General features: G+C 44.9%; 1 protein-coding gene across 2 annotated transcripts in view; it reads right to left on the bottom strand.

The window, feature by feature from the left end:
• The window catches only part of UBE2E3 (ubiquitin conjugating enzyme E2 E3), a 239,547-nt gene that overhangs the window by 96,064 nt on the left and 130,712 nt on the right, over nt 1-12,771 (bottom strand). Inside the window, exons 3-4 of one of the 2 annotated variants that reach the window (XM_048869497.2) lie at nt 9,314-10,475; nt 8,324-8,926 (exon numbers count right to left, since the gene is read on the bottom strand). The exons of the other annotated variant lie outside the window; for it this stretch is intronic. Coding sequence (XP_048725454.1) covers nt 8,763-8,926; nt 9,314-9,896 — 747 coding nt within the window. The 5' untranslated portion in view covers nt 9,897-10,475 and the 3' untranslated portion in view covers nt 8,324-8,762. Of the gene's footprint in view, nt 1-8,323; nt 8,927-9,313; nt 10,476-12,771 lie in introns of those variants that run through there. 2 annotated transcript variants of the gene reach the window in all.

The raw sequence follows: 12,771 nt of genomic DNA, 5'->3' as shown, positions 1-12,771 counted from the left end.
AGAAGGTGGGCTAGCATCTGGGACTAATAAATGAGAGGAAGACAGTTATGACTGGGGAATAGGTCAGTGTTCACGTTGAACTTCCCATAGGTACCCAGCCCAGGCTGGGGAAGCTAATGATCCAAACAGCAGACCAAATCGGTGATGAATCCTGGTCTTGTGCCACCTGAGGCATGTTGCACACATGCTAAGATGAAGTAGGTTCCTGGAGGGAGTTGCTGGAATTCACTGTGGAAAGCTGAGGGCAGGAAACCATCAGAGGGACAAGCCTGCCGACAGTATTCAGTTAGACAGCCAGGCCTGGGAGGCTGAAGAGGCCTGAGGGCTAGAAGACCAGCAGAGTGGCTAGCTTGCTTACCTTTCCCAGGCAGAAGCGTGCAAGGTGGCTGTTCTGATGAAAGAACCCAGGGTGGCTGTTCCAGTAAAAGAGTAGGTAGGACTTAATGGAAAGCCCAGATACAGGAGAAGATTCTGGAACTGGGGTTAGGAGATATGTTGCTCGACTTGGTTTATGAGCACTGTACATGGAATAAATGGAGTGTGTTTTGGAACTTGTAAGGACTATTTGCACTCAGTGGAATAATAAATTAGCCCCTGGTAGGTATAATATTGGGTCCAAAAGAACTTGTGCAGTCTTGAAGGAGCTTGAGAGTGGAAACTGAGGTGGTAACCCTGGTATTATTGCATCCAGCTGCAAGGTGGCACTTGGAGGTGAGGGGGATTATGACAATAAGTTATTTACTGGTAATGAAAACTGGTAAGGTAAATGAAAGTTATAACTTCACAAGGACCTAGCAATGGTAGGGGGAATGAGAGGCAGGATAGCAAATGAAATTGTTTTGACAAATACAAACTGATGCATCAAGAGGAGAGATAGTGATGCATGTTGGGAGATGTAATGCAGGACTGGAACTTTTTAGTTTTGAATGGAGACAAGATAGCGAAATAAATAATAAATGGTGTGAGGGAGCTATATTTGGCGTTCCTATACAAGAATGAGATATTGAAAGGCAACACATTTAAACCTAATTAAAGGAAACAGTTTTTAACAGTGAATAAATATGCTGTGGAACTCACTGCCACACAATGCAAGAGCTTAGTAGGATTCAAAAAAAGATTTGACATTTATATGGATAAGGGGAACATCCACAGTTGCATTAGGGAGGATTAATTTTTATGATGGGATATAAACCCTTGTGCTTTATGGTATAAATCAGCCACAAACCGATAAGGATCAGGAAGAAACTTTGCCTATGAACAGTTTATTCCATAATTGTCCACTATGGGGTTCCTTGCATTTGCTCTGAAGTATATGACACTATGATATGGTACCGTACTATATGGACCTTTGGTCTAAACTGGAAAGGCTATCCTATGTCATCTTCTCTTAATTAGGACAAATATTGATTCTAAAATGTTTGTTTAGCCACAGACAAATGCCCATGTCTCCAGAATCTATGGTGCATTGCTGGCTCCCCAGCTGTGTTAAATTATTGTTCAATTTGCAGCTATCATAGCGGTATGGACCTGTGACCAATGAATTGCCCACCCTTTCAACCAGTACTAATTCATCACTTTTTCAGCAATACATGTTTATTTTCCAGTCAAGTACATCGCCCCATTGTAAAGTTAGACATAGCGTTTTATGACAACTTTGCCATATATTGTAGGGAGGGGGGCTCACCATTACGCAAGCTACACATGAGTAACTGTACAATGTTATATATCGGCAGCGGCTGCTGTCACAGCTAAGGTGAGGTGTAGCAGCATATATGTGTATGTATGTGTGTGTGTGTGTATATATATATATATATATATAAGCTCTTTAGCATTGCTCAAAGGACACATCCAACTGTACATTAATTGAGCTTCCTTTTCATGGTTGACCTCTGAATAAGATCTATATTTCAACTAGAGCTAATTCAAAATGAGCAATTTTTTCACATATGAAAAATGTCAAGATTTTTCTACCAGCTCTAATTTCAATAGCTACTCCAATGTACCCATTTTTCAGCATGCTGAATAGCTTCATTGCCACAGACCCACACTATTGTCACATTATAACTGGGTCTCAAAGCAGTCTTTGAGCATGAGCTTTCTTTTGCTAAAGTTAATTTCCAGGTATCTCTGTAATATCCAGTGCTGAACATGTCTCAGCTCTTAAATGTTCCACGTGGTACCTTCCACGTTCCCTTCTCCTTCTCCACTCCCTCTGCAATGCTGGCTCCAAGAATCATAGAATATCAGGGTTGGAAGCGACCTCAGAAGATCACCTAGTCTAACCCCCTGCTCAAAGCAGGACCAATCCCCAATTTTTGCCCTGATCCCTAAATAGCCCCCTCAAGGATTGAACTCACAACCCTGGGTTTAGCAAGCCAATGCTCAAACCACTGAGCTATCCCTCCCCACAAAAAGATCACTGATCTCCACAGCCTCTGCAGTTCTTGTTCCCACCATCCCTTGGTACTCACTGAGACCTGTATTCAACCCATCACTGACACTTCCTCTGCAGCTGCCATCTTTTACATCCACCTCTTCTCTTACACACCTTGCCCCTTAATATTCCCCAGAAGAGCAAGTTGGGGGTGTAAGCCTTGTCTCTCAATCAAGCCATTACCAATCCTCCCTCCTCCCCATTCAAGTTCCTTCTCCTCTCCCCCTCAATCATCGACTCCCCTACTTTCCCAACCACCTGATTTTTTGACTCTCTCTCCTCACAGTCACTCACTCCTCGTTAGCAACTTCCACAATGAAATCTCATCTGACCCTTGGATTCTGGCCCCCCTGGTCCTCACTATCTTGTCTGACCTCCAATTGGGTCAACTCTCTCGCTCATCATAATGGCTGCTGCTTGTCACCAGTCAGCCCAGGTAAACACATGGTCCTCGTTACGGCTTCCCTCATCCTGAATTTTCTGATTATTTCTTATTTTCATTTTCTTTGCATTGTCTCTTTAGATTGGAAGCTCTTTAGGGATAGCGACTATCTCCTGCCTGTTTTTGCCCTCTAGATTCTACTGCTATACAAATAATAAGTAATCATAATAATAATATTGGTTGAACTGGTATTTTTTTCAGACAGTTGTGTACACTTTATTTTGTTTTTCCTCAGATAAATGAAAATGTAATCATCTCTTGTTTTCCTGTTATGATATTTTAGCTACAGTGTTTTCATACAATTGTAAATGAAAGTCTAATTTCACCATGTTTTCCAGTATATTAATGCTAACTTGGCTCCACAGAATTCTTAATACATTCTCTCCCTAGAAAGAGGACATTTGAGTGTAGAACATACAATAAAAAATAACGGGGCATATAGAAGTAATAGCATCCTAGTGTAATTGGTGCAGAAAATACTAAATCAGTGAAAACGAGATAAATTACATTAAAGCGAAGCATGTATTGACAAGGACTGACAGTATACTCAAAGGGAATAGCAGTCACCTAGTTCTATATGACCACAGGTCTAAAGGGATGGCAGAGAATGATACTCATGGCCAGAAGCATGTGAACAGAAAACAACGGGGTCTTTTCTGAATGTTTATTTTCTTCAGATATTACCTGTCCACAACGAAATGACAGTGTCCTTCTGAAGAACAACAGCCCCTTCCGCTATTATGTTTATCCTGACTTTTATAGGCAAACTTTGATGCAATCCAGGCATCAATCTTTTGGGAAGTGAAGGTATTCACATAAAAGAAATGAACATATTAAAAATGCTTAAACTATATCAAACAGTTGGATTAGAGAAGGTTAAAAACCAAATCTGTGTAAGAACGGAACATTCTTGCACCTGATTCACTTTGCTGTGCACTTTGTGCTGTTTACGCCAATGCAAAATGCTACGTTTCTGATTTGATAGCATTTTGCGCTGGTGAAAATAATTACACAAGGTGCAGGGCAATGGTAAATCAGGTCCTTCTAATTTTTTTAATCAAAGATATCTCCTATCTGCTTGAATATGTTGGACACACAATTCAGAGACTTGAGTTTATGGCAAGTACAAATGTGCTAGGTAGCAGATATTTTACCTCAAGATGCAAATAAAAGGTCATAGCAAATGTTTTAATCCAAGCACACAACTTCTATGCATTTCTGTCCCCTATCTGATGTATCATCCAGTGACTGAGTAGGATTAATAAATGTATTTTTATATTTTAATAATAATTTTTAATAAGAAGTCATCTGTTAGCAAATGTAACTGCTAACTATGCTCTGTCAGCACTTACCCAGGTCTGATTTTGTATCTAAAACCACAGAATCACAAGGCACCTAGATTACTGCAGCACTTTAGTTGTTAAGCAGCTTTAGTTTAATATAGTCGATAGAAATGCAGTCAGCATGGAATATACTATCACCACAGATTTCAGCATCCTTGATTTTCAGAATTTCATTTCTGTGGAATAGAGCTTTGTGAAATGGTCCATGTGGGAAACTAAACCAGAACACGTTTCCTCTTTTGGGAGCTTCTCCATGGATTTTAGGGGGAGTTGGGTTTGGCCCTTTTTCAGTTTAACCAGAAAGCAAAAAGTAATGGTGCACCTGTCACCAGTTCAGCACCTTTGTAAATAAAACCAAAATGCATAGGTCACATCAGACAGGAACTGGTAAGAGTCCTAGGGTATGTCTACACTACGGAATAAGGTCGAATTTATAGAAGTCGGTTTTTTAGAAATCGGTTTTATAAATTCGAGTGTGTGTGTCCCCACAGAAAATGCTCTAAGTGCATTAAGTGCATTAACTCGGCGGAGCGCTTCCACAGTACCGAGGCAAGCGTCGACTTCCAGAGCGTTGCACTGTGGGTAGCTATCCCACAGTTCCCGCAGTCTCCGCTGCCCATTGGAATTCTGGGTTGAGATCCCAATGCCTGACGGGGCTAAAACATTGTCGCGGGTGGTTCTGGGTACATATCGTCAGCCCCCCGTTCCCTCCCTCCCCCCGTGAAAGCAAGGGCAGACAATCATTTCGCGCCTTTTTTCCTGAGTTACCTGTGCAGACGCCATACCATGGCAAGCATGGAGCCCGCTCAGGTAACCGTCACCCTATGTCTCCTGGGTGCTGGCAGACGCGGTACAGCATTGCTACACAGTAGCAGCAACCCCTTGCCTTGTGGCAGCAGACGGTACAGTACGACTGGTAGCCGTCATCGTCATGTCTGAGGTGCTCCTGGTCGCCTCTGTGAGGTCGATCAGGAGCGCCTGGGCAGACATGGGCACAGGGACTAAATTTGGAGTGACTTGACCAGGTCATTCTCTTTAGTCCTGCAGTCAGTCCTATTGAACCGTCTTATGGTGAGCGGGCAGGCGATACGGACTGCTAGCAGTCATACTGTACCATCTTCTGCCGAGCAGCCATGAGATGTGGATGGCATGCAGTCCTTTTGCACCGTCTGCTGCCAGCCAAAGATGTAAAAGATAGATGGAGTGGATCAAAACAAGAAATAGACCAGATTTGTTTTGTACTCATTTGCTTCCCCCCCCCCCCCCGTCTAGGGGACTCATTCTTCTAGATCACACTGCAGTCACTTACAGAGAAGGTGCAGCGAGGTAAATCTAGCCATGTATCAATCAGAGGCCAGGCTAACCTTCTTGCTCCAATAAGGACAATAACTTAGGTGCACCATTTCTTATTGGAACCCTCCGTGAAGTCCTGCCTGAAATACTCCTTGATGTAAAGCCACCCCCTTTGTTGATTTTAGCTCCCTGAAGCCAACCCTGTAAGCGCCCCTTCCAGCATCAGAGCAATGGCAAACAATCGGGCATCTGAGAGTGCTGTCCAGAGCAGTCACAATGGAGCACTCTGATGGGGCTAAAACATTGTCGCGGGTGGTTCTGGGTACGTGTCGTCAGGCCCCCGTTCCCTCCCTCCCTCCGTGAAAGCAAGGGCAGACAATCATTTCGCGCCTTTTTTCCTGAGTTACCTGTGCAGACGCCATACCACAGCAAGCATGGAGCCTGCTCAGGTAACTGTCACCCTATGTCTCCTGGGTGCTGGCAGACGCGGTACGGCTTTGCTGCACAGTAGCAGCAACCCATTGCCTTCTGGCAGCAGACGGTGCAATACGATTGGTAGTCGTCCTCGTCGTGTCCGAGGTGCTCCTGGCCGCGTCGGCTGGGAGCGCCTGGGCAGACATGGTCGCAGGGACTAAATTTGGAGTGACTTGACCAGGTCATTCTCTTTAGTCCTGCAGTCAGTCCTATTGAACCGTCTTATGGTGAGCGGGCAGGCGATACGGACTGCTAGCAGTCGTACTGTACCATCTTCTGCCAGGCAGGCAAGAGATGAGGATTGCTAGCAGTCGTATTGCACCATCTTCTGCCAGGCAGGCAAGAGATGGGGATGGCTAGCAGTCGTACTGTACCATCTTCTGCCGAGCAGCCATGAGATGTGGATGGCATGCAGTCCTTCTGCACCGTCTGCTGCCAGCCAAAGATGTAAAAGATAGATGGAGTGGGTCAAAACAAGAAATAGACCAGATTTGTTTTGTACTCATTTGCCTCCTCCCCTGTCTAGGGGACTCATTCCTCTAGGTCACACTGCAGTCACTCACAGAGAAGGTGCAGTGAGGTAAATCTAGCCATGTATCAATCAGAGGCCAGGCTAACCTCCTTGTTCCAATAACAACGATAACTTAGGTGCACCATTTCTTATTGGAACCCTCCGTGCAGTCCTGCCTGAAATACTCCTTGATGTACAGGCACCCCCTTTGTTGATTTTAGCTCACTGAAGCCAACCCTGTAAGCCGTGTCGTCAGTCGCCCCTCCCTCCGTCAGAGCAACGGCAGACAATCGTTCCGCGCCTTTTTTCTGTGCGGACGCCATACCACGGCAAGCATGGAGCCCGCTCAGCTCACTTTGGCAATTAGGAGCACATTAACCACCACACGCATTATTCAGCAGTATATGCAGCACCAGAACATGGCAACGCGATACCGGGCGAGGAGGCGACGTCAGCACGATCCCGTGAGTGATCAGGACATGGACACAGATTTCTCTGAAAGCATGGGCCCTGACAATGCATGCATCATGGTGCTAATGGGGCAGGTTCATGCTGTGGAACGCCGATTCTGGGCTCGGGAAACAAGCACAGACTGGTGGGACCGCATAGTGTTGCAGGTCTGGGACGATTCCCAGTGGCTACGAAACTTTCGCATGCGTAAGGGCACTTTCATGGAACTTTGTGACTTGCTTTCCCCTGCCCTGAAGCGCATGAATACCAAGATGAGAGCAGCCCTCACAGTTGAGAAGCGAGTGGCGATAGCCCTGTGGAAGCTTGCAATGCCAGACAGCTACCGGTCAGTTGGGAATCAATTTGGAGTGGGCAAATCTACTGTGGGGGCTGCTGTGATGCAAGTAGCCCACGCAATCAAAGATCTGCTGATATCAAGGGTAGTGACCCTGGGAAATGTGCAGGTCATAGTGGATGGCTTTGCTGCAATGGGATTCCCTAACTGTGGTGGGGCTATAGATGGAACCCATATCCCTATCTTGGCACCGGAGCACCAAGCCGCCGAGTACATAAACCGCAAGGGGTACTTTTCGATAGTGCTGCAAGCTCTGGTGGATCACAAGGGACGTTTCACCAACATCAACGTGGGATGGCCGGGAAAGGTGCATGATGCTCGCATCTTCAGGAACTCTGGTCTGTTTCAAAAGCTGCAGGAAGGGACTTTATTCCCAGACCAGAAAATAACTGTTGGGGATGTTGAAATGCCTATATGTATCCTTGGGGACCCAGCCTACCCCTTAATGCCATGGCTCATGAAGCCATACACAGGCAGCCTGGACAGTGGTCAGGAGCTGTTCAACTACAGGCTGAGCAAGTGCAGAATGGTGGTAGAATGTGCATTTGGACGTTTAAAGGCGCGCTGGCGCAGTTTACTGACTCGCTTAGACCTCAGCGAAACCAATATTCCCACTGTTATTACTGCTTGCTGTGTGCTCCACAATATCTGTGAGAGTAAGGGGGAGACGTTTATGGCGGGGTGGGAGGTTGAGGCAAATCGCCTGGTTGCTGGTTACGCGCAGCCAGACACCAGGGCGGTTAGAAGAGCACAGGAGGGCGTGGTACGCATCAGAGAAGCTTTGAAAACCAGTTTCATGACTGGCCAGGCTACGGTGTGAAAGTTCTGTTTGTTTCTCCTTGATTAACCCCCCCACCCCTTGGTTCACTCTACTTCCCTGTAAGCTAACCACCGTCCCCTCCTCCCTTTAATCATTGCTTGCAGAGCCAATAAAGTCATTGCTGCTTCACAGTCATGCATTCGTTATTCATTCATCACACAAATAGGGGGATGACTACCAAGGTATCCCAGGAGGGGTGGTGCAGGAGGGAAGGAAAATGCCACACAGCACTTTAAGCACAGCACTTTAAAAGTTTACAACTTTAAAATTTATTGAATGACAGCCTTCTTTTTTTGGGGCAATCCTCTGTGGTGGAGTGGCTGGTTGGCCGGAGGCCCCCCCACCGCGTTCTTGGGCGTCTGGGTGTGGAGGCTATGGAACTTGGGGAGGAGGGCGGTTGGTTACAGAGGGGCTGCAGTGGCAGTCTGTGCTCCAGCTGCCTTTGCTGCAGCTCAACCATACACTGGAGCATACTGGTTTGGTCCTGCAGCAGCCTCAGCATTGAATCCTGCCTCCTCTCATCACGCTGCCACCACCTTTGAGCTTCAGCCCTGTCTTCAGCCCGCCACTTACTCTCTTCAGCCCACCACTTACTCTCTTCAGCCCTCCACCTCTCCTCCCGGTCATTTTGTGCTTTCCTTCACTCTGACATTATTTGCCTCCACGCATTCGTCTGTGCTCTGTCAGTGTGGGAGGACAGCATGAGCTCGGAGAACATTTCATCGCGAGTGCGTTTTTTTTTCTTTCTAAGCTTCACTAGCCTCTGGGAAGGAGAAGATCCTGTGATCATTGAAACACATGCAGCTGGTGGAGAAAAAAAAAGGGACAGCGGTATTTAAAAAGACACATTTTATAAAACAGTCGCTACACTCTTTCAGGGTAAACCTTGCTGTTAACATTACATACATAGCACATGTGCTTTCGTTACAAGGTCGCATTTTGCCTCCTCCCACCACGTGAACGGATTTTGGTTGAATGCCAGCAAACATACACTGCAATGCTTTGTTCTACAGTGATTGCCGAGTACGTGTTACTGGCCTGGAGTGGTAAAGTGTCCTACCATGAAGGACGAAATAAGGCTGCCCTCCCCAGAAACCTTTTGCAAAGGCAGAACCGCAAATGCCAGGGCAAAGTAATCCTTTCACATGCTTGCTTTTAAACCATGTATAGCATTTTAAAAGGTACACTCACCAGAGGTCCCTTCTCCACCTGCTGAGTCCAGGAGGCAGCCTTGGGTGGGTTCGGGGGGTACTGGCTCCAGGTCTAGGGTGAGAAACAGTTCCTGGCTGTCGGGAAAACCGGTTTCTCCGCTTGCTTGCTGTGAGCTATCTACAACCTCCTCCTCATCATCATCTTCTTCGTCCCCAAAACCTACTTCCGTATTGCCTCCATCTCCATTGAAGGAGTCAAACAACACGGCTGGGGTAGTGGTGGCTGAACCCCCTAAAATGGCATGCAGCTCATCATAGAAGCGGCATGTTTGGGGCTCTGACCCAGAGCGGCTGTTCGCCTCTCTGGTTTTCTGGTAGGCTTGCCTCAGCTCCTTCAGTTTCACGCGGCACTGCTTCGGGTCCCTGTTATGGCCTCTGTCCTTCATGTCCTGGGAGATTTTCAGAAAGGTTTTGGCATTTCGAAAACTGGAACGGAGTTCTGATAGCACGGATTCCTCTCCCCAAACAGCGATCAGATCCCGTACCTCCCGTTCGGTCCATTCTGGAGCTCTTTTGCGATTCTGGGACTCCATCATGGTCACCTGTGCTGATGAGCTCTGCATGGTCACCTGCAGCTTGCCACGCTGGCCAAACAGGAAATGAGATTCAAAAGTTCGCGGTTCTTTTCCTGTCTACCTGGCCAGTGCATCTGAGTTGAGAGCGCTGTCCAGAGCGGTCAGAATGGAGCACTCTGGGATAGCTCCCGGAGGCCAATACCATCGAATTGTGTCCACAGTACCCCAAATTCGAGCCGGCAACGTTGATTTAAGCGCTAATCCACTTGTCAGGGGTGGAGTAAGGAAATCGATTTTAAGAGCCCTTTAAGTCGAAATAAAGGGCTTCATTGTGTGGACGGGTGCAGGTTTAAATCGATTTAACGCTGCTAAATTCGACCTAAAGTCCTAGTGTAGACCAGGGCCTAGATGTAAGTAGGGTGATGCAACTTGACTGATTTCCATGGAGTTGCAGTTACATTGCCCCAGGTCCTGATCTGGCCCAAATACCGTTAACAAAACAAACAAACTTGGTGTTAAGCAGTGAAAGCTGGCAGCTTGAGTGTCGCCATTCTTTCTGGAATTGAGACGAATCGTTCATTTGGCAGGAGAACTGGATGAAGAGATTTTGATGGGTTGCATACAAGACTTGGAAAGAAAACAAAAACGAAAGGAAATATAAACAACGAGGTGAGGGAAAAGGAGGAAGAGGAAACCAAGCCAGGGAAAAGTTTTGTACAATTTTTAAACCAGCATCAGTAAAGTCCCTCAAAATATTTGATTTTAAAAAAGAGGTAGAGCTAAAAGCAGAGGTGGATGCTGCTATCATTCATGATTTTGGTAAAGCAGCAGTAATGGTCTGCGTCACATTCTGTAACTGCACTACAAGCCATAGCAGAAGAGAGGAGAAAACGCAGCCGTGGTACAAGACAGGCAAGACCAGCAGCAGTAGTAGAAGCAGAAGTTGTGGTAGTGAGTGAATGTATAGATTTTATTGTTTAGACTAAACTACCTTGTCCATGAATTTTAGGCTCTGTGTTAGATGCTGAGATTTCTGGCACTGCCCATTAAATAAAATTCTTTGCTAGAAGATTTGGTATTTCCTTCAGGATTTTCTGAAGCACTATACGTCTTCCTGCTTTGTCAGCTTTTAAAGCTTCTAAACTGCCAAATAGCCTCCAACCAGAAATGTGTCTCAGTCTTTGGGATGTTCTAGCTGCTTTATGTTTCTTAACTGTATTAATAACATTGCATGCTGTTCCTGTCTCTTTTGACTCCTGGGACAAAGAATGAAGTTAAACCTTCAGCAACAGCAACTTCAATCCCTTTATCAAATAAGATTGTGATCACTGCTTTCCATGTTTTTCCTACATTTGTGCCCTTGATCACATCTTCTGTTACTTCCAACTGAATCTAGTATTGCTTCTTTTCTAAATGACTGATGTGCATATTGAGTTAAAAGGCCACTGTTAGTGATCCAATAACTAACTGCAGCCTTATTTCCTCCCCAGCCCTTCATTTAACATTCTCTATAGTCCATGCCTGAGCAGTTAGGTCTTCCATTACTGCCACAGAGGCATGTGTGTATATTTCTATGCATTCTCTTGTTCATTGTTCATCATGCTTAATCAGTACTTGATGGTACAAAATGCAGCCATGAAAAAGGAAAGCATTTGTCCCATTAAATAGTCAGCTGTTCCTACAATAAAACAACCATTTAACACAGATGAACACTAACCTTTCAGTCAAAGAAGAATATATTTTCCATAAGTATTTTCTTCTCTGATTACACTGGAAACAACTGTGGATCTTTTACACTAGGGAAGGTCAAATTTCTTCTTTCCTAAAAGGAAGCCATCATGTTCTGCCAATCCAGGCTAAAGAGATGTCATCGCCTTGAGGTGTGTTCTGCATGGATCTGGGTAATTTTTGCATGTTTTTTTTTTTCCAATCAAACAATCTTTCACATTTTCAGGGATCTTTCTTTTCTTTTGCTCCCGTTAGTACATGTTTGTGACTGCAATTTCCATTGGAAGATTCTATTAACTTCTTCTGTAGCTCGGTCAGTTCCTGACCAAGAGGTGACTTATTGCTGACAACACAGAATTACCTTTTGTGATACTTCCTTCTCTTTAGAGATGCAATTTATTGTAGACGACTGTTTTGTGCAAGCAGACATATTTCATGAAGAAAACGCCTGTGAGCCACATTGTGCCCAGAGTCAAGCTGAAAAAATAATTGATGAAAATGTTTTGTCTGAAAATATAGTTTCATCAAAATGGAAACATTTCACAGGAATGTGTTGATTTCAACCAAATTTCCAGGGGAAAGGGAGAGGCTGAACAAATCGTTTTTATTTTTTTATTTCATTTCAATAATGTCAGTGTTTCGTTTTGATTTTGATCATTTAGATAAATTTCATTTTGACTTTTATATTTAGAATTTAATATTATATATATATATTATATATATATATATATATATATGTGTGTGTGTGTGTGTGTGTGTGTATATATATATAATGATTAATAGTTTATATTGGTTTCAACATTATCAAAACCATTTGATGGTTCTGATTTGATAGAATTTTGTGTTCATGAGAAATTTTGATATTTTTGGCTTTTTGTTCCAATTTGGAACAACAGATTTCACAATGTCAGAATTTCCTGCAGAATTGACACCATGTTTTTCCTACCAGCTGTAGGCCTGAGGGATATTTCCTTTCCACACATGGATCTCCCCTTCTGTATGGTAGCATCAGATTGTCTCTACAGCAGCATTTCTCCCTGCTCCTGAGTCTCTTAGAACTCTCAGTAGTTCTGTGGATTTCCAAGTTGGGGGAGTGACCTAGAAGTGACAGAGATGGGCAGGGATGTACTTTGTCCCCTCTGCACCCAGCACTTGGGGCCCAATCCAAAGCCCACTGGAGTCAGAGGATCTCTTC

Source organism: Caretta caretta, chromosome 11, assembly GCF_965140235.1.
Source record: "Caretta caretta isolate rCarCar2 chromosome 11, rCarCar1.hap1, whole genome shotgun sequence".
Classification (NCBI taxonomy): domain Eukaryota; kingdom Metazoa; phylum Chordata; order Testudines; family Cheloniidae; genus Caretta; species Caretta caretta.
The sequence above is the reverse complement of the archived record's forward strand: the minus strand, read 5'-3'. Positions and strand labels throughout refer to the sequence as shown.